General features: G+C 34.9%; 2 protein-coding genes across 2 annotated transcripts; one reads left to right on the top strand and one right to left on the bottom strand.

Annotated features, from left to right (window-relative positions):
* The first annotated feature begins 1,327 nt into the window (after positions 1-1,327).
* On the top strand, positions 1,328-3,859 carry BBIP1 (BBSome interacting protein 1). Its single transcript, XM_089255522.1, has one exon. It carries the CDS (start codon positions 1,518-1,520, stop codon positions 1,719-1,721), a length of 204 nt encoding a protein of 67 aa, XP_089111648.1. The 5' UTR covers positions 1,328-1,517; the 3' UTR covers positions 1,722-3,859.
* Positions 3,860-5,955: 2,096 nt separating this feature from the next.
* On the bottom strand, positions 5,956-26,119 carry LOC149064949 (venom phosphodiesterase-like). Its single transcript, XM_089255521.1, has 18 exons — positions 25,891-26,119; positions 23,663-23,816; positions 23,476-23,533; positions 23,182-23,356; positions 22,729-22,848; positions 22,503-22,612; positions 22,038-22,176; positions 20,485-20,593; positions 19,458-19,574; positions 17,754-17,907; positions 16,647-16,716; positions 15,866-15,953; positions 13,820-14,004; positions 13,295-13,477; positions 12,514-12,649; positions 11,983-12,187; positions 7,438-7,600; positions 5,956-6,601 (listed from the first exon to the last, which is right to left on the bottom strand). The coding sequence occupies exons 1-18, from the start codon at positions 26,032-26,034 to the stop codon at positions 6,464-6,466; spliced, it is 2,448 nt and encodes an 815-aa protein (XP_089111647.1). The 5' UTR covers positions 26,035-26,119; the 3' UTR covers positions 5,956-6,463.
* Between the last annotated feature and the right edge of the window lie 1,625 nt (positions 26,120-27,744).

Below are 27,744 nucleotides of genomic sequence, written 5' to 3'. Positions count from 1 at the left end.
AATTAAGGACCCACCAGAATATCACTCTGTCCCGGGGGGCCCACGGTGCGTTTAAGATGGTCCTGTTACCAACTGTCGCATATTATAATAGGAAAAAGGGGATAAAACGGTTTCGCTTGCTGTCCGAGTAAGGATAATCTGGCTAAAATAATTTAGATATAGGATTTACCTGCCATGTTAAGAAATTAGGGTGGGGTAAGCGCAAACGACCTGTTTTTTTTTTTTTTAAACGGGGTGATGAAAATCATGCGATTAATTTGTCTCGCACTATTCATTGTGAGGGATATTGACCTACACCCGTTCGCCTCCCTCTTTTGGGGGTTTTACCGCATCCACAAAAAAAAACCTCACTTTGTTAAAACAGTGGATCTTATCAAGGGATTGGTAGAAGCTACGAATACAATAAAGCAATATTTCTCAACCTAGGTTATATGGCCCCTTGTGGTCGTGGGACCCATGTGTGAAAACCATGGAAGAGGAGCCATGGTGACTTTGAATGGCTTTGTCCGAAAATAGGATTTTTACACCTGTGCCCTAGGCCCGTCATTTGGGGTGGTCAGGGAAGGCTGCCTTGCCGTGACATGATCTTTTTCTCGGGTGCCAATGTATACCAGGGTGCCCACGGACAAATGGAAAAACAGGTTTTATAGGGCAGCAAAATATTTAGGCCCGTTCTTGCCTTCCTGGGCCTCATGAATTTAAATGATCCTGATTAAACAGACAACAGGTCCGCTGGATTCGGCCGATAGCTATATTTTTATTTTCCACCATATCTCCCTTGAAATTCTTATTTCTTCACAATTCTCTGTGGTCCTTTTTATCAGTTGTTATTGCTCTCCCTTTCAGCTGATTTCAATCTATGGGTCTTAGAATATATTAGGACCACAAAGGGGAAGGGGGCATATCAGTGGTCAGATGGCGAAATGTCACAAGTCACTTTCCCAAAAAATTGAGTTCGCATTTTGGAGTCTCGTTCGTCAATATTTTAGAAGGTGACAAAATTTTGTTCATATCTTTCGGTTTATGAGGAACCAACGGAGACAAATTGCAATAAGTAAAAAAAAAGCCACAGTATCGCATTTTTGCAAAATATTGTTTACAAATTTGCCCTCGCGAAATTTTGTAAATGTGACTTAACACATTTTTTGCCATCTGAGCACAGATATGACCTCCGGGCTCAGAACCACTGCGCTAGATTGTTGTCTGTTATGTAGATGGCAGCACAAGTTAATATGTTGAGATCACTTTTCGGCTGTTTTTCAAGACGGTTTTGGGTTGAAATTTTTTTACGGATCTGGCAACTCTGTGGTCTGTTACGGCCGTCCGTCTTTTCTATTGTTTACAATCTCGTGATTTTGTTTATCCGTGTTTTCCGAACCGATTCAATCTCATTACAGGTTGTAGATAAGAATTGAAAGGGGAAAAAAAGCAATTTTTTCAAGTTATTAGTGCATTTATTTATTTTGGAGCTGAACAATTGAGGAATCGTTTTATATATCTCGAATTGAGTTGGAAGGATGGCGACTGTCAAGGAGGTGCTCCCGAGCACCGGCATATTTTTCCAGCAAGAGTTCCAGTCGTTCCTGTTGTGCAAACCGAAACTGTTGCCAATGAAATCCGTCACGCTGGAGAAACTTGAGACCATGCAAAGGGAAGCCGAAGAGAAAGCTAAAGAGCAACTCAAAAACAATGATGACGAGGACCAGGGCAATAAAGAGTGAAAACTGTCGAAATGATGACTGACTGAAACCCACCATGACTTTATTTGCAAAAAAAATCACTATTGCTTTGAAGCATTGGTCAATGATTTTCATATGTCATTATTCTTGTATAATTCTGTTTTAAAAGTTTTGCTCGTTTCGGAATGCCTGATGTTTGCAGCTGTGGTTCTCTAAACCTTTTTGTTAAGTGAAGCCACACTCCTACTGAACTATAATTCAAATCCTTGAAGGCTGTTAACTCCTAGGGAACTTCAATTATTTCACTCTCCCGTTCGAAAAATCTATTTGTTTTTGCACCCCCTTTTTGAAAATAGTTACTATACACCTGAATGTAAATGCTGATCCAGAGGGCGCCAATCCTTTCTTTTTTTTCTCAAGCACAGAGCAATATGGAGTAAATTTATCTGCTCATATAAAATACAGGATAATCTAATGCACCTGCACAATGAGTCACTTCTCTAACACAGCGCCCTGGATCCGCCTGCCTCCGCTCTATTCGAAGTTGAAGACATCTGCCTAGAACCTAGACTTCACATGCAGCTAAAGATGTCTGCCTTTGCTCTATTCGCAGCTGAAGATATCTGTCTTGGCTTCATTTGCGGCTGAAAATTCCTGCCTCCACTCCATTCGCAGCTGAAGATATCTGCCTTCACTCCATTTGTAGCTAAAGATGGCATCTTCCACTCCATTTGCAGCTGAAGATATGTGCTTCAGCTTCATTTGTTCTGAAGATATCTGCCTCGGCTTCATTCACAGCTGAATATGCCTGCCTTCGCCCCATTCAAATCTGAAAATGTCTGCTTCTGCTCCATTTGCAACTGAAGATATCTGCTCTGGCCTCATTTGCAGCTGAAGATTCTTACCTCCACTCCATTCAACCTGAAGATATCTGTCTTGCTCCCTTTGAATCTGAAGCTGCCTGCCTTCAATCCATTTGAATCTGAAAATACCTGCCTCTGCTCAAATGAAAGAATGCAAGAACTTTGCCACCAGATTTATCCCATTGCCGAGATCTCTTCTAGCCCAGCTTTGTGGCAGAGTCCAGAACACTTTATTTTGAGTCAAAAAAAATAAAATAAAAAATTAATAAACATACAAAATTTTTACAATTCATTTTCCCCAGACGATTAGGTAGCCTACTGTACATTCATTGCTTTTGCTCGAACCTTGGCTGAAGATATTTGCCTTCACTTCAATAGCAGCTGAAGATGCTTGCCTCCATTCAGGCATTGATCCAGAAGTGTGGGGGCTGTGATAGAAATGATCACCCCTCCCAAGACCAAAATAATATAGAAAAATTTGTCTGCCCTGTAAAATACGAGATGATTCAACAAATTTACCAATTCGCTTCTTCCAATACTTCGTCCTAGATCAGCATCTGCCTTACTCAGATGCTGATACTTTATTGCACAAAAAAATACTTCCATTTTGTGCCACCAGGGCAATACGTGATGCTTTCTTATTGAATTTGTTTTTTTTTATTCTCATGATCCATATAGCGTATATACAAAATTTTTATGGAATACTTCCATCAGAACAGGCGCTTCATAAGTCTGAGTAGCTTCAGTATACTGACACTGTTCAGATCTATGAAGCGCCTGTTCTGATGGAGGTATTCCATAAAAACTTAGTATACAGTTGAATTCCGTTTCAACAAATCCCATTATAGCAAAAACCTTCTTTTAATAAACACTTCCTAATCCCCCAGATAAGTTTACATGGGAACAATGCAAAAACCTAGAATTTCTTTAAAACAAAATTTTGTTATAGCTAACGGATTTCTCCGATCGCTTAGAGTTCATTATAATGATATTCAACTGTATAGGCCTATGCTATATGGACCCATGGGAAAGAAAATATAGTTAAATAAGAAAGCGTCACTTATTCACCTGGTGGTCAAAAATGTAACTGTTTTTTAATTGCATGAATCTATCTCCCATGGTCTCATTAAGATATCCTGAAAGTTTGGCTGTATTTGGACGAGTAGAAAAACTACTCTCAGGGTTCAGGAACTTTAATTATAATTACCCTGTACATGTGATTTATCGTTCCATCAGGGAACCATGCCTAATTTAGCTTTTCAACACTGAAGAAAAAGTAATTGAACATTGTTTATTTTCGATGAATAAAGAAGATTGTACTAGAAGAAAGTGTCATGAATATTCATTTACATATGAAATGCAATTGTGGATGTTGTTTCGATTTCAATTAGTCTTTTACGTGTGTATGAAATGTTCAACGTGATTATATTTGATATGAACTCTTCTATAACTGTTCTAGGAGAACATTGGAAATCACATATCTATCTTGATTCATTTACTGTATATACCTCTTGTAAGAAAGTTTTCAAGCGGATTTCCTCAACCTTGCTGATGACGTAGTAGATTCATCTTTGCTGGGAATTCTTTCTTTCTGATCCATGGATTTAGAAGGTACGTGAGAAATTATGAAATTATTAATTCATAATTTTTTTTATTGCCGGTTGTTACCTCTGCGAACGAACATAATTTTATGTTGCTACCACACATATTCACATATCAATAGTTTTGTTATTGATATTGCTTCTGATTTAACACATAGAACATGGGTGCACAAACTCTGGGCCCATTCAAGAATTTTATCCTGCCAGCAGATAATAATAATTATAAAAACATTCTTATATCCGATCCGTGAATATGATATAGAATGTGAAGTTAAACATAATAGGCCTATGTATAAAAAATAGGTTTAGGCTCAGCTGTGAATAGTGATTAAACACTTTCAAAAACATACTCCTATTAAAAAAGATGTTAAAATTTTGACCTCCCTCATAATGAGATCCGGAAATTTTTGCCTCTGATATTATGCCCCGACATTTTTGCAACACATTTCGTTCCGAGACATTTCGCCCTGACCATATGAGTGACCAAGTCAGCATGGGAGTGACCGTATGATTGATCAAGGGAATGACCATATGCAGCGACGGATTATAGTCAGTCAAAGTCCAGACACAGAAGAAAACATTGGGCTCCCTTAAATTAGAAAAAGTATGAAGTTTGTGTTTTTCAGGGCCCCCAGCGCATTCCCAGTGCTCCCACCGTCTCTCTGACCATATGAGTGATCAAGTTAGTGACCGTATAAGTAACCGATGCATTACTCATAACCGCACTGCCACACGCTTACCTCTAATTCCGCCTCTGACCATGACCAGACCAAATGAGTGTCACTACTCACACTCATTTGGTCTCTCATACTGTCACTTACTCAGTCACTCACTTGGTCACTCATATGACCATTCAATCATACAATCACTCTCCCACTCACTTGGTCACTAATACCACTAATACAGTCACTCACCCCACCCACTTGGTCAGTTGTATGGTCACTCACATACTCACTTGGTCAGTTGTATGGTCACTCACATACTCACTTGGTCACTCAAATGATCACTCATTTAGTCAATCTTATCGCCATTCACTCATTTGGTTATTTTCCCACCCACTTGATCACTCTACCAGTCACTTGCCCAATCATTCAGTCACTCATATGGTTGTCAAGGGCGAAATGTACTGGGGACAAAACTTGCCAGGAGCAAAATGTTTGTGATGTTTCCATAAACGTTTCTGTAAACCCCTCAAAATAATTTAGCTTTTGTACATGATAGTACATACACAATAGTAGGCCTATTTCTGGATGAAAAATGACCCACAAGACAAAACGTTTCTGTACCTATGACGTAAAGCAGAGGGTGACCAACTTTTATTTGTTCAGGGGCCAACATAATGGTCAGCAGCAGCATCGTGGGCCACACCAGGGACATCGCTCCAGCATATAAGCCCACCCGGAAAATTTGCAGATTTGCATACCTCAAAAGTAATATGATGAAATACGGGCAATTTAGTTCTTCAGCTTTTACCCCGGGGCTTTGAATTCCTCTTCTTCATAAAATTTCTACTTATCTTGTGCTGTGTTCCCAGCTAAATGCAATGCATCAAAAATTGTAGTTTCTACTGCAAATTATTCATTCAGTACATTCATCGTTTGTATTGTACAGACAAAACCATATGTGTGATACATGTATTCTTTTTACGTGAGCGGGGCATCTGAAGTGTTTCAACCCTGTGAGTGCTCATTTTGAGCTTTATATAGTAAGTTTTAATTTTGGAATCAATTCTTGAGTTGCACTGACTCGTATCACAAATTCATGCTACAAATTCTTAACGCCTCATATGAACCATGACTTTTCCCCTCAATACCCATAGAAAAAAAACCACAAGTAATTTTTTATTTCATTTTAGGTAAGTTACATCAAATATTTTATGCAATGGATTGATAAATTCTTATGAACTCAAGTACTATAAATTAAACATTTTTTTCATAGCAGTGAAAATTATTTCAAATCATCATGGTTATAATTTTTGAATTTGGTACACATCGATGATTACTGATTAAAAAAATAATACATTTACAGACATATATAAATCTCAACTTTCGATTATCTGGACACAATTTTCAATCAAATCTAAAAAACAAAAAAATCTTTTGTTTCTAGCTTCTTGTTGGAAATGTCTGTGGTTCATGTCTGGTATTTCATTCAGGGGAATGAAATTTCAAATTCAAAATAGACGGAAATTTGAAATCACATTATTATGAAATAGCAATCTCCCTGTCATGATGGCAGCATCCTATCCATTCATCCTATCGTACAGCCCAAGCATCATTTTTTGCTTATCCATGATTCCAATTTGTCTGATATAAACATTCTACACATCAAGAACAGGTATGGCTATCCTAAGTCTTATAGCTTCATATATTGGGAGTCCAGTGAAGAATGATATTCCAGTCAGAGTTTCAACATCACCTACTCGAGCAATGTGTTCTCTGATTCTTGCATCAGGTGACTGCAATTAAAAAAAAACAATAGATCTAAACCATCCTTAAAAATTATTTATTTATAATACAAAAAAATTTGGAAAAATAATTATTTAGTTGAACCTAACGTAGATCCTCCCCACTCCAAAAATCAAACCTATTTATAAGGGTGTGAATTATAATTGGTGACATCCACTAACATCATTAATGTACTAGAGACATGCATGATAGCCATAGGGGGTTCTATGTCTTCCACTTCAAAACGATACAAAATTAAAAATGTTTTTAAATATTTTTGTGAAAAATTAGAACATCAGAAGAATTCATTGTGGCTGTACCCCTAAACTCTGCATACCTCCTTAAAAGGTTAATTCTGTGTAAGCCTCTGTAAGAAACAATATGCATTTTTGCGGCTGACAAACTAGTTACATATTAGATTGTAGTAGATACAGCAAGACTGGACAAATCTCAGGTGCCAGGTCACCATGGTAACTAAAAAATTGGTATTATCACCTGGAATTTTCTTTTGTGTAGTTATTAAATTGGAGGCTGAGAGAAGCCCAAAATATTTGGAATTCATAGCAGCATGTATGCCAACATAAATGAGAGTCATTATACCCTATAAAAAGTCAAAAGAAGCATTATTTTGGACCTTTTTTTCCAGGTAAAAATTTTTTTGGTCCCTAAAAATTGTTCTGTTGCCTATATTTCTTACGCAATTTGTCCAGCACTAGAGATAGTATATTAAAAGAATTCCTGCATGTAAAAGTTTGAAGGGATACATAAAATGCAATACAAGTTTTTATATTGTTGAATACAAAATATTTCCAAACTGATTATGATCACGATGGTTACAGTTACTCACTTCGCAATTATTTTCCACTGGCACATTAGGCAGTAAGAATGACACTACGCCTAGTTGCGATGCTTCACATTCATTAACAGGAACACTCTTAGTTTTGCACCATGTAACAATAGAAAAGTAATGCGTTGGAACTACCAGTGGGCCATATTTTGCATGCTGCATCCTTAGATAAGAAGAAAAAAGTACAATAAAAGTATAAAAAATAATTATTATTTTTACAATGAGTTAAAATATTCTATTGTAAACCCAATTTAAAGAACAATATCAATTCTTTCAGTTTTTTTCAAAAATAATAGAGAAATGTATTAAAAAAACAACTAATCAGCTTTTTAAAATCATTTAAGCAATGGATTTAATAAAAAAATAAATACTTTATTAGTTTTCTTAGATTTAAAACATGCATTCGATTATGTTGATTTGGATATTCTAACAAAAAAATCGTTTCAACAGGCATGAAGAGAGGAAATGCACTAAACTGGTTTAAAACATACTATTATGGTAGGCAACAAGCTGTTATAATAAATGGTGAAATCAGCACATTCCACAAGGTAATGAAAGGATCGGCCCTAGGGCCATCATTATTTCTTGTTTATATCAATGATTTATGTAAAATGAGTTTAAATGATAAATTAATATCATTCGCAGATCACACTATCCTTTATGTTGAAGATTCAAAAATGACAAGTCTAAAATAAAAGTTGAAGAGGACCTATTTAAGATAAATATATATGGCTAAATAATAACAAATTAAAACTAAATACTTGAAAAACAAAATAGATTTGCTTAAAAACTAAAACTATCAACCATGAAACTGATATACACATAAAGATACACAATCACTGCTTGTTTCAATTCAGCTTGCAGTGCAATTGTCAAGAAATTGAAAGAGTTTATTTCTATAACTATTTAGGAATTATAATACAGGATGACCTTAAGTGGAATCTGCAGTGTGAAAAAAATAGTTGAAAAATTAGGATCTATATGCAGCAATCCTATATAAACTCAAAAACATGATTGATAAAACTTTCTAAAGGGCATCTTTTATGCATGGATTTGTTTAATAATAATATATGGAATTTGTGCCGGGGATGGAGCATATGATACAAATATACAAGGATTTTAAATAGCACTTACAATAACATTAGATCACTAATAACAAGTACTAACTCTGACAACAATCTAACACTATCTTTAGTGTCACACACTAAACATAAGGCAAATCTATATATATAGAATTATAAAATTTGTAACAGCAAATAATATAAGGCTAACCATTGAAAAGCGATAGAACATCTACTCGATATAGGAATATTTATCAAGTGCCACAAGTCAATAAAAAAAATTTTTAAAAGAGTTTCTGTTACATTGCCCCTAAAATACTAAATCTTTTTCATACAATGAACCATACAAATATGAGTAACATGAGCTCAAATTTCAATATTTACTCATTTGCAAAAGATATAAACTTTGAAGAAATCATGTAATAAATACAGATGATTGGTAACAGTAACAAAATGCTTAACAAATGATGGATAATAGAAACAGTATGCAATACTGATTACACAAATAAGATGGAAGGTAGAGGTACGCATAACTTGATGTTAAATAATTTTTTGTGCTACTTTATATTAAAATAAAAAAGATAGAGAAGATTATTTTGAAAATAACATAAATTAAAAAAATCCTTGAAAAATGAATGATGGTTGCCATGGTGCCAACAGACAATAGATTATTTTTGTAGACTTCCTACTGGAAGAACACCGTAACCCCTTGGGGTCCCAGAGTGAATGTTTCTAATCCATGTATTTATGTGTTTTTTTTTTGTTTCTGTTTTTTGTCTTTTGTATCAGATTGTACTGGTAGTTTTATTGTCAAATAAAAAAAATTAAAAAATATTGATGTTTGAGAAAAAATAAATTTATCAGCAACAGAAACTTAACTGCTTTTTTTTATATTAGTCTTGTTTGGCAATAACATTAGTAAATGCAATTTAAATTACAATACTAATAATTTTATTTTTAAGAATGTATATTAATAATTGCCGGAATGTCTAAACTGCAAGAAGCGTAATGCCATAATTTCATTCTTTTCCTGGATTTCCCTCCCTTCTGTATGGCTTGGAATATGTTCAAATTAAAAGAAAATATCTACCATTAATACAGGGCCAAACACACATACATGTTAAAGTAGTATTCCACATAATGCTGTTTTGTTTTAATTAGATTCAACTGCATTTCAAAAATGCAACTCCAAAACAAAGAAATTATTTGAAACAAATGCTTAAATAAGCTATCTTCCAGGAGTTTTTTTTTCCTGAATATGGTTTTGTTTTGAAATTGTTGTATTTCAGCCCTTTTGGAACGAATGCCATCATGAACATTGCCTCATTATTTCCTCTTGATGGTACTAACACCAGCAATGTCAGCTGATCTATAAGAGCTATACTAGGGAATAAACTATCTGGCGTAGCAACAAATAAAAATTTTGGCAAGAAAAATTCAGGGCTGATAAGACATTTTTATACAAAATGGGACATGGTCACCCAATATGCAGGGTGCGTAGCTAACTCTCCTTGCCTCAAATTACTGGTGAACCGATAATCCTGGAGGCATACATCCAATTAGAAAAAGTATCCAAACAATGTTTAGACCTCAGATATGTCATTCATATTGCAAGGAGTTGTTATATATAAGGATTGTGCTATACATAATGTCTATTATATACAGTTGAATCTTGTTTTAATGAATACCGTTATAGTGAAAATCTCGTTTTAGCGAAAATTTTTCTAATCCCCCAGATAAATTTACATAGGAACAACGCAAAAACTTACAATTCCTTTATAACGAAATTTCGTTATAATGAAGCGATTTCTCCGGTCTCTTGGAGTTTGTTATAACAGGATTCGACTGTATAGCACAGAGTTCAGGCACAATGTACTTGATGGGCACACATTCGAAAAACATAATAAATACCTAATTAAGTTCTTTTATACAACTGCCAACTGATTAACATCATTATTAGGTGTGTCAATAGTAGAAAAAACAAAAGTTTCTGCAGAAAACCATGTATTTGACGTAAAACCAGTCAAGAAAATTTTAATGCAGCTGGGCGAGGTGAAAAAATTGTCACATCATGTCTGGCAAATCAAATGTGCCAGACAGAAGAAAATTAGTGGGAACCTCAAGAAAGTTATTCCAGTCACCTGTGAGTGAATAAGAGGAAACATATGTAAATGTGTCTCACGGACTCAACCCATACACTGGAGGGTTAAAATACTTGAATTTAAACATTTTCCGTAATCGGGTGCAATGAACCTAGCAGATCACTTTGGTCACCGCCTGCATTTGGTAAGGTTTTGAGTGAACTGTTACTGTTATTCACTGAAATCTGACTAGATTAAGTGACAGTTATTTAATAGTGCTAGTGCCATCTAGGAAAGAAGAGAGAGAAGAAAAAATGTGGAGGGGGCTGTGTCTATTAGATCAGTTGCATCTGACGAAGGGTTTTTATACTGACAACGATGTTCTCAAAAATCCTATCAAAGTTTTTGCTCTGTCTCTCCTCAGACTAACAAAAAAAATTCGACTTTTTCAAGTACACATTTGCTAAGATATTTGAATTCAAAAATAGAAGAAAAGTTGGAATATAACAGCATAAACTAACGAACAATGCTTCTTTCCCTAATTTATGCTGTTCTTCCTCAACATTCTCTGATTTTTCAACTCAAATATCTTGGAAACGTGGATTTTTTTTTTTTTTTGGCTCAAGAAAGACGGCAACAATTTCCTTATTGAATTTTTCAAGAAAGTGTCCATATAAAAAGTAATTTTTATTTTTTTAAATAACTATACAACCTCTTGGAATATGAATGGCATACATCTGAAGTCTACACGTTATACTACTTTTTCTAATCAGAAGTATCCATCTAAGATCAACAGTACACAAGTTATTTGCAGCAAAGCAAGTTAGCTATACATCCTGTTTTAACAAATTTGAGAAATGCTGATTGAAATGTCTCCAGATAATAGTATGGTAAATTGAACTTCAGATCTGAAATGTTGCCAGATTTTGAAGGAGAGCCAAAATACCTACAGATTCCATTGAATCCTGACATATCATTTTCCATCAAAATAATTATCGATTGGGATCAGGGCCATCATTTCAACTTTTTCCGGGGAAGGGGGGGCAAAGTACATGTACTCAATGTATGTATATATATACCATTTTTAGTGTATTTTCAAAAGCCGGGGGGGGGTGCCGTTGCCCCCCCACCTGTCCCCCTAAATGACAGGCCTGATTGGAATACTAATCATTTAAAGGTCATTTCATTCAGTATCCTCTCTTTCAAAGTCTGGTATTGTAATTTTTCTTCAGAACATTTACAATCATTGCTTTTCTGTGGTTTGGCCAAGGTCAAATACTTTCTACATTCAATGTAGATAATTTAATCATTTATAAACTTCCGTTTGATTAAAAAATATTAATCTGAGAATCGAGGTAAGCTATATGATGTACTGAAAATAAACTATTTTGAAATTTACTTACATTATGGTGCTAATATGTGGTCTCACTTCATTTGCATCCAGATTGAAAGCTGGTCCCGTTATCACATTTAAGGAGTCTTTCATTCTGAGCAGCGAGTCTATTATCTGGTGGAATCTTGTTTGAATGACATTTACGTATCTCTCATGCTTAGGAACAGCATTTGTGATATATTCTGCCTCTTCTGTGTAATTTTCACTCGAGTATTCTGTAGAATAATAGAATTTATTTTTTACACATTAGCAGCTGTGATGCTACCAACTTCTTATGGTAAATTAATGATAACCATTAAGGGAAAGAAAAGGGAAAAAAAGAGTTATCAGTTCTTTAATAGGATCAAAAATTACTGAAAATTGACTCTACTACCATATAAAGTCGATACTCATTATAATGACCTTTCCATTATAATGACCAGCCCCTAATAATATAATAATATACTTTCGATATAACTACCCTCCTAATATAACATCCATTTTTGATGGGACAAAATGATTGTTATATCGAGCATTGACTGAATTTTCAAAGAAAACTTACCTATAGAAAAAAGTGGACTTTGGAGTATTCCTTGTTTTGTCACTATAGCTTCTTTGTAGTCATTGCATTTTGATGCATTTTCATATGATATTCTTGAATCTCCTTTCCAACAAACTTTTGAAATTTTGGTCTTTACCTGCAAAAGATGTGATTCAAACTTTTCGGCCACTTTTAAATATCTATGAGATGAATGTTATCCGTAATTATTTGAATGTCAAGCCGTATTAAAAGATGGTCAAGTTAAAATATGGTTAAGAAGTGATTAGAAAAATAACCTCGTATGAGAAATATATTCCTATTTCACTTATTTAATCTCTGGGAAATTTATTAAAATTACGTACAAAGACATGGAAAAATCTCGTTTAGCGAATCAATTTGGATTCATCTAAGCTTAAGATTTAACTTCATTTATATATTTTTTCTATTTTCTTACAGTAAAACTTTTCGCTGTTTTCAAACTTTCGAATTGCGTATATTTTTTTAACGTCAAATTTTCATGTGCATAAAATATTTTGAATAAAAAATAATTGGGCTGTACAAGAGATAAAGCCAAAACATTAATGTAGCTGGAGGTGATCGCTAAAAATATAATGGGAATTCCTAAGAAAATTTAACTCTTTATTTGCATAGGTTATTAGAATGATGAAAAATCACAATATGTATACCAATTAACATCTGGTGTGCGAAATTTAAAAAAATTTCATTATCACAATGAAATCATTCCACTCATCATAAAACATCCGATGAATTTTTAACAGCTTTAGGATGGATACTAACTCACCTTTCTTGTGAGAGTGAAAGAGCTCCACATGGGCAATCTATACTTGATGTCATAGGCTGCAATGTAGTCATTGTTATGTAACAGCCGGAGTGTTGGCATGTCCTCTGGACTATAGGGTACACCAAACGGCAAATGTTTCGCTTTGAGGTATGTTATGTTGTCATATTCTTCTTGAATATAAGACTATAGTGTAGATAATATTTACATTTATTATAAAAAATGAATGAAACAAGCCGTTTAAAATACATGTGTTTGTTATTCCTTCAAACTTTATCACAATCATATATTTTTTTCTTTTTTCACATGAATTATTACACATGAAGCTTTTTTATAATAATTTAAAAAATCATTCAAAATGTGTACTTTAAATTGAAACATCTGCAATATTAATTGATATCCTAATGCAAAAAAGTCCTTGCAAAATTTTAAAATTGCTCATGAATGTTTTAAAAGTTTAAAATGCAGAATACTGTTAATTTTGTTTCATTGAGAAGTTAATTTTCACTTAAAATAAAAACACTTTACCTGCTTGCATGTGCAATTTGATGCATAAACATTGAATTTGTAGTCGTCATCATTTGATGGAACACTTCCTGTAGCTGGAGGTTCTGGTTCTTCTTGTTCTGGGATCATTACTTTGGGTTCCTTCAATATGTGGTGCAAGCTGCCTTTAGTTCCATTGTTTGGTTTCCCAGTAACATTCAGTAATTCTGAAAGTAACAGGAACTGGGTGAAATACAAAAGTTTAAATGTTCTATTTTTGAAGTTAAAGTAGTGTGAACAGAATGTGTGTGTGTGTGTGTGATGCAGAAAATGTTTGTCATCATGACTTCATTCATTCATTTTTTGTCTTATCATATCTTTACCCATTGCTCACCAGGAATCAGAATTCATTTTCCTCCCATTTATTTATATATTTGTTCACTCACAACAAACACCATCACTCCAGTGATGAGTGATAAGCAAAATCAAAGAACGTACAAGAGGAACAAAAATGGGGAAAAAATAAAACGTGCAAACACACAAAATGTGCAAATATAAAAGACCCAAAATAAAAGAAAATGCTAAACATATACATACATGTACATATATATTCATGCTAAATATCTACATTATTGCACAGTAATAATTATTGTACATTTAAAAAATGAAAAAGTGTTTCGGGAATATATCTTAGTATATTTACTAAATAGTGATAATATTTATATATATAGATAATAAGTATATATATTGAAATGGTGAAAATTATTTTTATCACTTTTAACTTCTTCTCACTAACTTCTTTTACACCCTCTCAGTTGACAATATTTTTGAATATGCAGAAATATAAAATTATTTTGGTTGTTTTTTTAAGATTTTATTGTATACAATGGTTTTCGGGTATAATGCAATATATATGTACACTGCTGGCCACCCAAATTGCAACACCAAGAAAGACAAGAGATATCGCAACAATATTTATTTTGTAGATAACATGTTGACCAAGCATCAAATGATTAAATTTATAGACTTCTGTGAAGTGTGGTTCCTGCCAAAATCAGTAGCCAGAGTAGCCGCCATTGTTGAAGATCACCGCTGCCACACGCCTCGGCATTGATTCAAAGAGACTTTGGATGTGTTCTTGGGGTGCAGCAGACCAAGCCGCTTCCACGCGTTGCCAAAGTTGATCTGGTGTGGCAGCTGGGGATGTAATCTGGGTCAATCGTTGAGCAACCATGGACCACATGTTTTCTATCGGCGAAAGATCCGGAGAGCGAGCTGGCCAGGGAAGCAATTCAATCTGGCGATTGACGAAGAACCTTTGGACAATGCGTGCCACGTGTGGTCGCGCATTATCCTGTTGAAATATGGCTGTGGGCAAGCCCTGAAGGTAAGGAAGGACAACTGGCTCCAACACCTCGGAGATGTAGCTCTGGCTTTTTAAAGTACCGGCAATGCGTACTAGAGGTGTGCGAGAGTGATATCCAATACCGCCCCATACCGTCCCCCAATGTGTTGTGCTATGGTTCGTGATGTGGCTGAGCGATCCGTCACTGCCATACGCATAATACGCCTGTCATCACGTGAAGTGGTGCACTGAGGTGGATGCGATCGAATACGTCGGTCCGTCGTACCCTCCTGCATCCAACGATCACATATCCGCATTACAGTTGTTTGGTTTCGTCCAACACGACTACCGATTTCCCTGAAAGATAATCCACAATCTCGGTAGGCCACTATCCTTCCTCTGTCGAACTCGGATACTTGATCAAAAGATGATCGCTGTTTTCTACGAGGCATAATTGATCGTTTTTTTGAAAAAACCACAAGAAAACCACAATTTCCGTACTTTAAATCGTCGAAATCTCCAAGCCTTAAATAGCGCTTTGAAGTGGTGCCACAGGCGCGCGTGATGTGCGTCTGCGCTGAAATTCTAATCATTTGTATATCTCACCTCCGCTAATGCATGTTGTAAATTTCATATTATTTGCATGCTTCCTTCAGGGTGTTGCATTTATGGTGGCCAGCAGTGTATATATCCATAACCAAACAGAATTACATGTTGACATTTAATTTTTTGATAGGCCTTACCTGCCATTAACTCATAAAGTTCTAAATTTACGAATGGGTCCACTGTGTAATTGAACTTGAATGCTGGTCCATGTACCATGAAGAGTGCCTTAGAAAAGAAACATTTTAAAAGCATTGTTATAAAACATTTTCAATTACAGCTTAGTTATTTATTGAAGGGCTGGACAAATCCCAGGCAATCCAAAATTTGCACCTAAAATTTTATTTGTGTGATTATTAAATTGTAGACCGAGAGCAGCAGCACAAAATATTTGGAATTTTTAGCAGCAAATCTGCCAACATGAAAGAGGGTCACTATGCCCTAAAAAAAGAAGCATTATTTTGTACGTTTTTCTTTGGGCAAAAATTTTTTGGTGCCTAGATTTTTTTTTTTTTCGATTTGTCCGGCCCTGATTTATTGCATGATCAGAATTATTTTCACGATCATAAAATAACTTTTCTGTTTACAAGTAGTTAGATGAAACATTGAAAAACTGATAACCTTTTATTGAGTCATTATTAGTTTCAAGACCACAGTTATATACAATAATAAGTTTTCTTTCCTTCTCTAAGCAAATTTCAGAATAATATGCTGTAAGAGCTTGAAAATTTTATTGGTAAAACTATAGCATCATTGGAATGGTTTGGATCAGTAAAAACTCCATGGCTCATTCTTAAAAATGTGAGCAAAAGTTTATCTTTTTAAATAAAATGTTTTATCACTATATTTTTGTGTCATTTTGCTATTAAAACATAATAAGGCTATGTTGTGCATTTATGTAATAATGGGAAACAAATCTACCTTCATTTGGTCATGGAAATTATCAAAACCATGAGCTCCCCTTCGACATCTGTATAGTGGGCCTTCATCGCTGGAAATCAGAATTGAATATTTTACTAATATTGTATTTGAATACAGAGATTATACAAATTCAAAGTCATAACAGATAAAATACTTGACAAGGTGGCTGAATAAAAACAAAGAAAAAAATATCCCTTATCGCAGTGGTTCTCAACCGGTGCTCCACAGAGCCCTTAGGGCTCCACAGCCGCTCGAGGAAAATAAAAAAAACTAAATTTGAAAAAAATAATTATTAGTATTTTTAAATAACAAAAATAAGTCAGTAACTTTGAAGAATAAAAAAATAGTATTATTTTTAATTATATAAATTATATATTATATACCGGAAAGGGCTCCATGGGTCAAAAAAGGTTGAGAACTGCTGCCTTATTCAATATGGATGTCAAGTACTTCTGAAGGCAGTGGTTCTAAACCTTTAGAAGCCCGCAGCCTGGTTTATTTCTTTTTTGTGAGTGAAAAGCACTTGGGCTTTCCACTCACTCATTAGTCATGTGAACTAATGAACAACAAATGGAGAAAAATAAAACAATCACTCATGTTCTGGTTTGACTGATGTCAGGGCCCAATAGTTGAGAAACACTGTTCTAAGAGAATATTAGTTCTAAGTGGATTATGAAGCACAATCTGTTAGATATGGGTCATAACCTTGGAATTCAGCTTCGCTTCACAGCGTTTTACCCAAGAAAGTAAAAGTTGATCATTCATTCTGATCCATATATTTTATCCGATTTTAGGCGATTTTAATGTATGAAATTATTACAGTATGTGTTTCTTTGGGTTCCAATTTATTGAGTATTATTCATGGAATAGGGCGCCTTCCATTTAAATAATAACTTTTCTTTATTTTTGTCCTACCATGTTGGGGTATCCCATTTTTTATGGTTTTCCCCCAAGAAATATGTGCTGACAGGACATTCACAAATTTCAGTTTTTATTTTGATGTGCAAATATAACCACATGATTTGTTATTCAAATGATACCTCAGAAATGAATTTCAATTTCCGTATCGTACTGGAAAAGAATAGTACCAAAATGCTAGCTGTTTACCTTGAGATGATCCATCCAATATCCAGCTCCAAGAAAATGGGTTCGATGCGAGGACTGTTTGAAAAATGGAAACGGATCGGAAGTTGTGATTTGTGATAAGCTCTCATATGCTTGTCTTTGCACTGCAGACTTTCCACCATCTTTTGAATACCTTCTGTTATTATAGAAGAGGGGAAAAAAACATTCTAAAAAAACATCATTATTTTCTACTTACAAAAGTATTAACTAAAGTTCAAGAAATTTTTTTTTACTGTGCCTGTATCTATACACATTCATTATTAAAATGAGAATATGGATCAGAGGATTTCAAATTTTTTTTTGTAGCAAATCCATACCATTTCCCTTCCTTTCAGCCCTTTCCCATCAAGGGGATAGCATTGCTACACAGATCATGATTATTAGAGCCTTGAAGTTTAGGCACTAAAAATTGTCAAAATAGACAGGCAAAAAGGTACTAAAATGCCTAAAATAGGCATTGAAAAAATTATTTATAATTTATGGGGGGAAAAGAACTTAAACTAAGGTATTAAGGGTTTAAAAACTAGCTGAAAAATTTGTTGCATTTAATTCCCTCTACTGCTTTAATTATGGTTTATAATAACTGCATTATAATGCAAGTTATACTAATGTCAAGCCCAAAATAAAATGTCAGTGATTTATAGGTCCTGATTATTAGGTCAATTGTTGGACCACAATTACCAGATGCAGAGCCTGTAGAGAAAACTACCTGTAGAACTTTGCTCCTTCAAGTTGTGAATAATTCTCGTTTATTTGTTGTATCATTTCGAATGATCATTATCATTTCTATAGTTGGAGCATAGTTACCTTGTTCTAATATAGTGAAAAAAGTGTGTTTTAATATTACCATGCATGCGGGACCCCTCCAAGTGCGGGGCCCTGTGTTGGCCGCATCTGTCGCACACTCCTGAGGGTGACTGATAAATTTAATTGAATACTAAATATGTATGTAAAATAAATGGCCTTGGTTGTTTGCAGTGCATTTATGGTGTAAAAAACACAAAATCAGCATAACAATATGGGACCCAGAGCCCTGTCTTGTGTGAGCCATGATGTCAACTGATGACCTCTTGGGACAGTCATCTGTCAGCTATACATATACAATGCAGTCCAATGCCTAAGTGAGACATTTTTATGTAAAGCATGTGGAAAAACAAATATTTCTAATTTTTCTAACATGGGCTGCATTCATCTGAAACAAAATCATTCACGTCTAACACCATCCGGTCAAAGCAAATTTAATGCGCGGCTGCACCAACTTCTCTATCTCTCAGGTCACATTCGCGTTTAAATGCGGCTGGAAGGGATTGGGACTTCCTAATTATAAAAGAGTTGGAAAATTTTAAAAACAACAATTCTTTTGTTCTCAATGCTCAAAATATTCAAGTTGTATAGTATATGGCCACTGAAAAACATGTTAAAATAGTCATTTATGGTTGGAAAACTTCAGAAAGGGTATTTTTACCAAAAAAGTTTGAAAATAGACAAAAAAACATTTATGGAATTTTTCTTGAACTTCCGGGCTCTAATAATTATCACTTATGAATTTTATTATGAATTTCTATATAAGTAACAAATATTTTTTGTGAAAGTTTTGAATTTCATATATATTTTATTGTGTGTTAATTTAAGAGGCATTTATAGATAACTCTTGTGATGTCTATATTTTTCACTACTTTTACTCACCTGAGCTGTTGTCATACGGGAAAAGGCGTCCAAAAGTTTCTCCTATGATCATAGCTTCAGAAACATTTATATGATCCACAAGTTTTATGAGTCTTTCACAACCTATGTCACTCATACCTGGGTAAATTATTATGAATAATAAAAACACAAGTTTTTAAAGTTGTAAAATTACATGAACTGAAAGGGATTCATAGAATGAGAATTTTCGAATTTGATGTTATGTAAGCCAAAGTAGTGAGCATATCTTCTTATACTGCTGGAAATTAATGAATGCGCATGTATCAAAAACATTTGCGTGTATGTGCGCGTACATGTGTGCATCATTATTATATTAACAATATTACCTATTAATTTGTCTGATTAATTTATTAAATTTATAATACAAAGTTACACAACAGTCTGCTTAACTGTTTTTAGAGTTATAAGTAAGCCATTATTAACCCTCTATGATGTCATATATATCTGAATATACATGCCAAATAGTTGAGAAAAAAAATTAGTATAATGGGTTTTTGGTATTTTGTATTTGGTATTTAAAAAGTATATCTTTTAGCATCATTTCGATATAAAATACACCTACGTAAATAAGTGCAATAGTTTTTTATCTAGACAAAATTCATTCCTTTTTAGTGCCATTTTTTTTCAGAGCTGCTGAAACTTTACATGTTCAGAGATTTATAAAATCACACCAAATTGAGGGTATCAGAGATAAGATAAGGCAAAAACTCTTCAATCTTGCTCATAAGATTTTTCTGTTTATAGATAACATTAAAATCAAGGCAAACTGTATATTTTACCCTTTATTAATCATTTTAGTTAATTAAAAAATCCATTTTAATTAATTAAATTGCTGTATTTATGTATTACTTCAATTAAAAATATGCTAATAATAGCATCAATTTACATCCGTTTTTGTAATTTTTTATTCAATATATTTTTATCGGGGGTAAACATATAGGCTTAAGGAAATATTTTGTGATTTTTTTTTCCTTAGTATCACATATTTTGTAATATATACAAATAATACCATGATCAGCCACAATTATCACATTAACACAGTTCAGAATTTCTTTCTCTTGCAGACCAGCAAATAACATAGTCATCATTTCATCCACGTCAACTAAAGCCTCATTCACCTGTGAAAACAAAAAGTAAATATTTTATGTATTATGCTCACTTAATAATTTTGATTGACTTCATTAATTCATTAGAATACATGTATTTATCCATGTCTGAGTATATTCAATGCGTTTAGCTTCACACAAATCACAGAAAGGATATTTCATTAAATGAAAAAATTAAAAGACATGATCTATGTTCAGAAAATTCATCATAGCATTTTCTTCACTATATTATTTCTCAAAATAAACATGCAATATCTATAATCACCAATCTAGAGCAGTGATGAATTTCTCGTATGGGGAATTATCCTGTGGGTGAATTGAACATTCGTGAATTTTATTTAAAGTGGATTACCCTGGTGAGGAATTGCATGACTATTATTTCTACTTAACCATACATGCACCTTCTAAACATTCCTCTAGGACAGCAGTTCTCAACTGGTGCTCTGCAGAGCCCTTCTGTGTGTACTTCTCAGGGGCTCCCCAGCGACTCGAGGAAAGTAAAATAAATCAGTAAATTTGATAGATAAATAAAGAAAAAGAGGCCTACAGGGTTCCGGAATAAAAATTGTGTACAAAAAGGGCTCCTTGAGTCAAAAAGGGCTCTGCCATAAAAATTATATACTGAAAAGGGCTCTGCGAGTCAAAAAGGTTGAGAACTGCTGCTCTAGGACAAGGGGTTCTCAAACGTTTTCCACCGTAAGTGCCCCTTTCCCATATTCAATGCTTATTTGCAAACTCGGCCTGCTCCCCAGAGCTGTTTAACAAAGAATATTTTCTAAAAAACCTTTGTCAGTGTCACTGCTCCGCAGCACCCTTCACAAAGATTGGAGGCACACCAGAGCACCACAGCGCACAGTTTGAGAACCCCTGCTATAAGAAATTTCTAACAAATTGGCCAGAATGTGAGTGTATGTGTGGGTTAACTCATTTATGTTGTCAGTTATGTGTATTTTGTGTTCTAGTCATGCTGCCACCTGTCTTCCATATTTTCTATATTATAATGAAAGAGCATTCATTTGATCCATGTCACAAAAAGGACATTCTAAAGATTTTTTTAGTGTCTCTTCCTATGGAGCTCGCTAGTTCTACAAATTGAATATCTCGGTTATTTATTGAATTAGGGCGTAGTGTCCTATACCTATATCTAGTGCAACAAAAGAACTGTAAATTAGTTAGCCTTACTCCAAGATTGACAAAATGTGACCTAGTGCCCTTTACCTCTGGCACACAGAAATATTGTTTAACATACTAGTATGTATGATTAATATTACTGGTGCATGTCGCATGTCTTTCTCAAGCTATATAACCACACTAATCCAGAATATTGGATATTCGTCATTTATTTTTAATGGTTTTTTTAACTTGCTATCAAGTGATAATTTTTTTTTTGAAAATTATAACATTTCTAAAAAATGAACTGAAACCAAGTAAACCATCATCAGTGCAGTTAATTTACCTGTTTTGCAGCCGTTCCATAATGGTGAGCAGCTTTATCTGGCATACTTGTGTACACTGCCACAAAGTCTGGTCGCTCTTCAACAGGAAGATCCAACCACTCAAAAATACTTGCCACTCTTTCTTGCATAGTTGTGTCACTACCAACGAAAAATGCATACATTTTGCAGAATGTTCTTGAAGATGAAATAAATTGGTTTTGCAAGACAGCCAATAAAAAACGAGATTCTTGTTTAACATTTAAAGCATGAATTGATAATTATTCTCATGAATGATAGGCTGTTAGAGATATTGATACATCTAAGAATTCTTTAAAAGGTTGCTAATCTCAAATTTAAAACTGAAACGAGTTAACCAGAGCAGTAATCGAACTCTGAATAGCATTGCACTGAAAGTTACTAATAAATGAAAGCTACGGAATCAGATCACAAACATTACTTGAAGTAACACTTACTCCAACACTTACGGGCCATATTCTTTCATGTACGTCGGCAATGCCCCATCGTATTTAACTTCTGATCCTGGATAACTAAAGCACGCTGTCTTCTTGTCTTGCTTCTGTGCAGTTATCCATAGCTTAATGGGAAAAGATGGAAAAGTATAGTATTTAAAATATGCTATTAATGTTTAGTGTATCCATTTTATAATTTATAAATAGTTATTTTATGCTAAAAAATTATAATAAAACTTACTGGCTCTCCCTGCCACCATTTTTGTTCTAGATATCCGGGTCTTCTTACATGAAAAGACTCATTCAATTCAAAATCAAACATCTGACCATCTAAAATACCATGAGTTGATGGATGTAAACCCTGAGTAATAAAGGAGATAACATATGGATAAATGAAATTAATGCAATTGTAATTCATGCATATGCATCTCGGGAACCCTAAATGTGTATACCTGCGGTAGCACAATTGGAACCAATATGAAATATAAATTCTACAAAACTTTTTTCTTTTTTCAATTATATTAAAATTTATTAATGCAGAAAAGCCATGCATTATGTAAAATTCGGTATTCTCTTGATATCCTAGACAAGGGGATGATTTTTCTCAAAAACAAAAACAAGTGTATGAAGTAGAAAGGATTCAGGTGCATGACGACCCTTCCATTGAAATTCTACCTCACTAAATCATACTCACTGTGGCCATAGTAAAATGGTTTGCAATCGTCTTGGATGGAAAAGCTGGAAAAATATGTGGTGCACTTGCACCACAAAGGCTAAGATTTCTGAAAGTTGGTGTCAAGTTGCGATACAAATAATCTGGTCTGAAACCATCATAAGTCAGCAGAAGCAATGGCTGTTTATCTTTGAAACTGTAAGAATATAAGAAAAGATTAACATGGCTTGATAATTGCTGTAGTAGCATTGAGATACATTCATGCATGTTAATTTAGATGCATAATTAACTTGCTTTTTTTTCAATGTAAATTACCTTTCTGGACATTCTGCTTTCTTCTGAGGGCAAAAGCCATCCCATACAATCTCTGGGGCTGAAATAAATTATGAAGTGTCACAATATTTAATCGTATGTGCAGTAGTATAATGTGTGAAAAGAGTATTATTTTATAGTCGATGTGGGGGAAAAAAATCTAATAAACCAGTAAATGAACAATATTCACCAGGTTTTGGAGTTGATGTGACTGTAGCTGGTTCTGTGATCACAGTACTACTGCGTTGCATCTTATCTGTTGTACCAGGAACCTCGACCGGCTTCACGGATGATACGCCAGCATAATAGCCGCCAACAAAGAGAGCGATGCAAACCACCAATGCCTATGCAAAACAATTTTTTCATTACATTTTAGGTTGATTTATTTCATTTGGATTGTCTTCTCACTTGCTTTTGTATAAGTTCTCAGAAGTGGTTCTTGTTTTAGTGATCCATAAATCCATGCTAATCCCATTCTTAAAGCTCTATTCTTTTGAATCAATGATGTAAGACATTGACGATCAAACTCAAGGGGCATTATTGTCAAGAGACGATATTAGAGGATTTAGAATAGGCTTTCCGTATTTCCGTGTGTAACATATCATTTTTGTAGCTGTTAAGAGGTATCAAATTAAATTCTAAATTTCACGTCTTCAGTTATATATTCAAAAATCGTATCAATGATTAATTTGCAACCCCATTGTCAGGTTATGATGATTTACTTTGAATTGCCAACTCACAACTCACAAGAGACATAACCCAGTAGCATATCAATTTTTTCCCGAATGGTATTGCTACTTGCCAGAATAATGATAATGACCAGCAGTTTGCATACGGTACATTCAGTATCTAATTTGGTGTAACATTATGAGACGGGCAAGACATCGGACAGGACAGGATGGACTGAACAGGACCAGGCACTGTGGCTTACGCGATATAAACTCATTACCCTTGAGGGCGTGGTCATGCCGGAGAAAATTCGAAGTTACGAAGAAAGAATAATCGAGGTTCCTATCGTGGGACCAAAAGGACCCACAAGTTCGTGTGCATCCAGATATGATTTCAAACACATCGAACAGATAACATCATTCTGAAGGAAAAAATATCTCGGGAAATATGGTCATATTTCGGAAACAATGTATCATTAATTGACACTTATTAATGCCCAACTTCGAAGCACGAATGTGAGCTGGTCTACCATTCGAAAAGACTCTTCGCACAGTGAGCAGGCAGACCATCAACACGATACTAAGATAACGCGAAAATTCGAGCATCCGTCATTTTCCTTTCAAAGTATGGGAAGAGAAATGGCAGCACCAGTAGAACACGAAACATGTATAAGTCAGACAAAAATTACGTTAGGGCCACACAAATGTTCCGACTTTATATCAATTCGTTAACAATTCCTCAGAGGAACGTTTTACGAGGTGCATGTACGGTGAAGACGTTTTTGCAGTTAATGCCATTTCAATAATTGTCGGAAATACCGACGTTGATATAATAACTATTAGGCTGGCATAGAGAGAGAGTGTGTGTTTCCTAACCTTTTCTCTCTTTCTGCTCTCTCCCCCCCCCCCCCCACTCTCCGTTTTAACTAGAGGCCCCCCGAACATTTAGGAGTGGAAATTTTTCTACTTAAAGCGACAATAATTTTATTGAATAAGGTGGATCTTGCCCCTGGTTAGTTATCCCTCAGCCTTCTTTTTTTATGGTTAGTTCTAATGGATTTCAAAAATTGTCACGCTTTTTTCTCGCTATATTTCACTTAAATGCATCACATCTCTATTTTTCACAGGTCCGTGTGACACTTAATCACATGTCATGGCTCACCCTTTCACTTTATTTTCCCATGTGGCTCCTTAGAATATCCCAGGACCGCAAGGGGAGCCATATCTCCCGGTTAAGAACCACTGGGCTAGCAGATGCGTGCTGCCTTCAGACCATACTCTGCACAGGCTCTATTGGCAATTTTAAACATTGCGCCCGTTAAGGGGTAGGATCGTGTTGGTGCTTGTTCCTATTTTTTGAGAGAGAGACTACAGGAAGCAAACCAGCCGACCATCACTATTGCCGCTGGCTAGGATCGAAATCCTTGTCCTCGCGGACGACGCCCAATTGATCGCACAGCGGCTGAATTTTCGCTACCGGACCCTGAACCAGAAAACTCTTGTGTGTCTCTAGCAAGAAACTAGTAAAAACTTTATAAAAGTTTACTAGTAAAAGTTTTACAAAAACTCTAGCAAGAAATCCAAAACTTTTCAACAGCTGACTTGTGGCTAGAGATGAATCTTCTGGTTTAGTGTCCAGTAGTACAACTTAGTTAGATACCTTCTGATGATGTATGTATGATATGACCATTCGATAACAATTAACAAGCTCATTGCCATTGGAAGGACAGAAAGTAATTTAAATGCTCACTATTCCACCGGAAATCCACAAGTTCCTCTTCTCCAAGTACCATTTTGTTGATTCGGAACAAGTAGAAAGTTCGTAATTAGTGAATTTCGGCATCGAGACAGCAGCAGCAGGGCTATCTTTCTCCTGCAGTTCCATTGCACTCATTGCGTTGGTGGGCAGCTAATTCGTGCTGGGTGGTGAAGAATGAGGGGAAATGAAAAAAAAGAAAGAAAAAAAAAACCCGAGTCAGAAAGCCTGGTCTATGAGCGAATACTTTTATTTATCCCCCTAATCGGTAGTTCTTATCTACGAGATGATATTTTTACCTTTTGCGATGTATTACTCTATATCTGCGCGGGAGCATTTGTTTCCACATAATCATCACAGAAATTACCCTCGTGTTTATAGCAAGTATATAATCGAGATAAAGCATGAAACTTCTGTTCGGATAGTAATGTGTTATAAATCATTTTGTTATGGTATTTAAGGTCTTCTATAATGCCTACATACGCCATTTTTCTTCTAACGCACTACTAATTTTCAATTTTGAGCAGTTTTAACCGTTCAACAGTTAAGTTTAACGTTTAAATAGTGAAATTGAACTTGGCAATATTTGGGGACCGTACACGTTACCGTACACCTGCCATTTCTCACCCCCCCCCCCGCCCGCCCGTCAGCAAAAGTAAGCAAGGCCCCCAACCGCTTGTCAGCAAAATTAACCTTTTACGGGCCTTCAGACTTGGATTAGGTTTTTCATTGTTTTTTACGTTTTATTTCTCCCTCTGATCCTCTAGCTTAGATTTGGAGATATCAACCAAAAAAAAAAAATCATGGAAAAAATTTAATATTATGCTATTAAACAGCATTAAAGTTAATAATAAAATAAAGTTAAATTTTATTCTTTCTTAAAAATAGGTGGTTTAAAAAAATCAAATTTACATCCGACGTAAGTGCTGAAATAAATGAAATTTTTGTTTTTTTAATTAAGTTTGGAATCTATCTCACACCTTCAAGAGAAATCCATAACTTTCATGAGCGAAAAATATTCTTTTTTCGAATGTTCCAGGGGGGAGGTAGAAGCTACGGGCATAGCATAGGTGGGTGAGGCGCTAGGAGAAAAAAATTTCTGAAGAGGGGGGTGATGCCGTAGATGAAAAAAGTCGGTTCCATATTTGTTGTTGATCTTTTGTTTCGATTTCATCTAAACTTCAGTGAATGTCTGAAACGTTCTGAGGACTTGATGCATCTTTAAGTAAACGTAATAAGCCCGTAACTACGAGAGCCCCAGAGCCCAAGCCAAATAGGGCTCCCACAGAAAATGTACACACACTTCTTTTAAATAATATTCCTTTCAATGATGCCCCAAGAAAAAGTCTGTCCCGAGAAGGCACGCTACGGCCCTGATCTTCAGTTGATAAAAGTTATCAAAGTCGGTATGAATACCAGTAGGTAATTCCATTTCGTTTCATTCGGGCGATGATTTGATTGTTTGTCAATTGATAACATAGAGATTAGAATTCTGTAGAAAAGAAAACCAGTGAAAGCAATCGGTCGAAATCTCGAGAACGTGTTCGGTTATCATCCAAAAGTAAACACAAATGCGGTTTAAAATTAGCACTCCGTAATACGCGATGATATTTTTGTTTTTTAACATTTTGTAAAATAACTACATTTAAGTTTGGTTGTGATTTGTAATCCTACACAGAATATCTGAAATAGTGCGAAACATTGGCCTCAATCCAATTTCCAGTATTAATTGATTAATAAAATTGAAAACACTGAAATTTGCATTTTGTACAAGATATACTGAAAACTGCTGTTTATGTAGAGATACCAGGGCCGTCATTTCAACTTTTTCCAGGGGGGGGGGCGGGG

The sequence above is a fragment of the Pholcus phalangioides genome, unplaced genomic scaffold (assembly GCF_987345545.1).
Source record: "Pholcus phalangioides strain wild (caught in Gottingen) unplaced genomic scaffold, Ppha-v1.0 ptg000042l_1, whole genome shotgun sequence".
Taxonomy (NCBI): domain Eukaryota; kingdom Metazoa; phylum Arthropoda; class Arachnida; order Araneae; family Pholcidae; genus Pholcus; species Pholcus phalangioides.
Note: the sequence above shows the minus strand (reverse complement) of the source record. Positions and strands in the feature narration are given on the sequence as shown.

Excerpts from the sequence above, each read along its gene's own strand:
- LOC149064949 (XM_089255521.1), bottom strand. The coding sequence starts at position 26,034 with ATGAGTGCAATGGAACTGCAGGAGAAAGATAGCCCTGCTGCTGCTGTC. Across the intron at positions 23,817-25,890 it reads TGTGGATTTCCGGTGGAATA|GCATTGGTGGTTTGCATCGC; the intron begins GTGAGCATTTAA and ends TGTTTTGCATAG. Across the intron at positions 15,954-16,646 it reads ATTTCCATGACCAAATGAAG|GCACTCTTCATGGTACATGG; the intron begins GTAGATTTGTTT and ends TTCTTTTCTAAG.
- BBIP1 (XM_089255522.1), top strand. The coding sequence starts at position 1,518 with ATGGCGACTGTCAAGGAGGTGCTCCCGAGCACCGGCATATTTTTCCAG.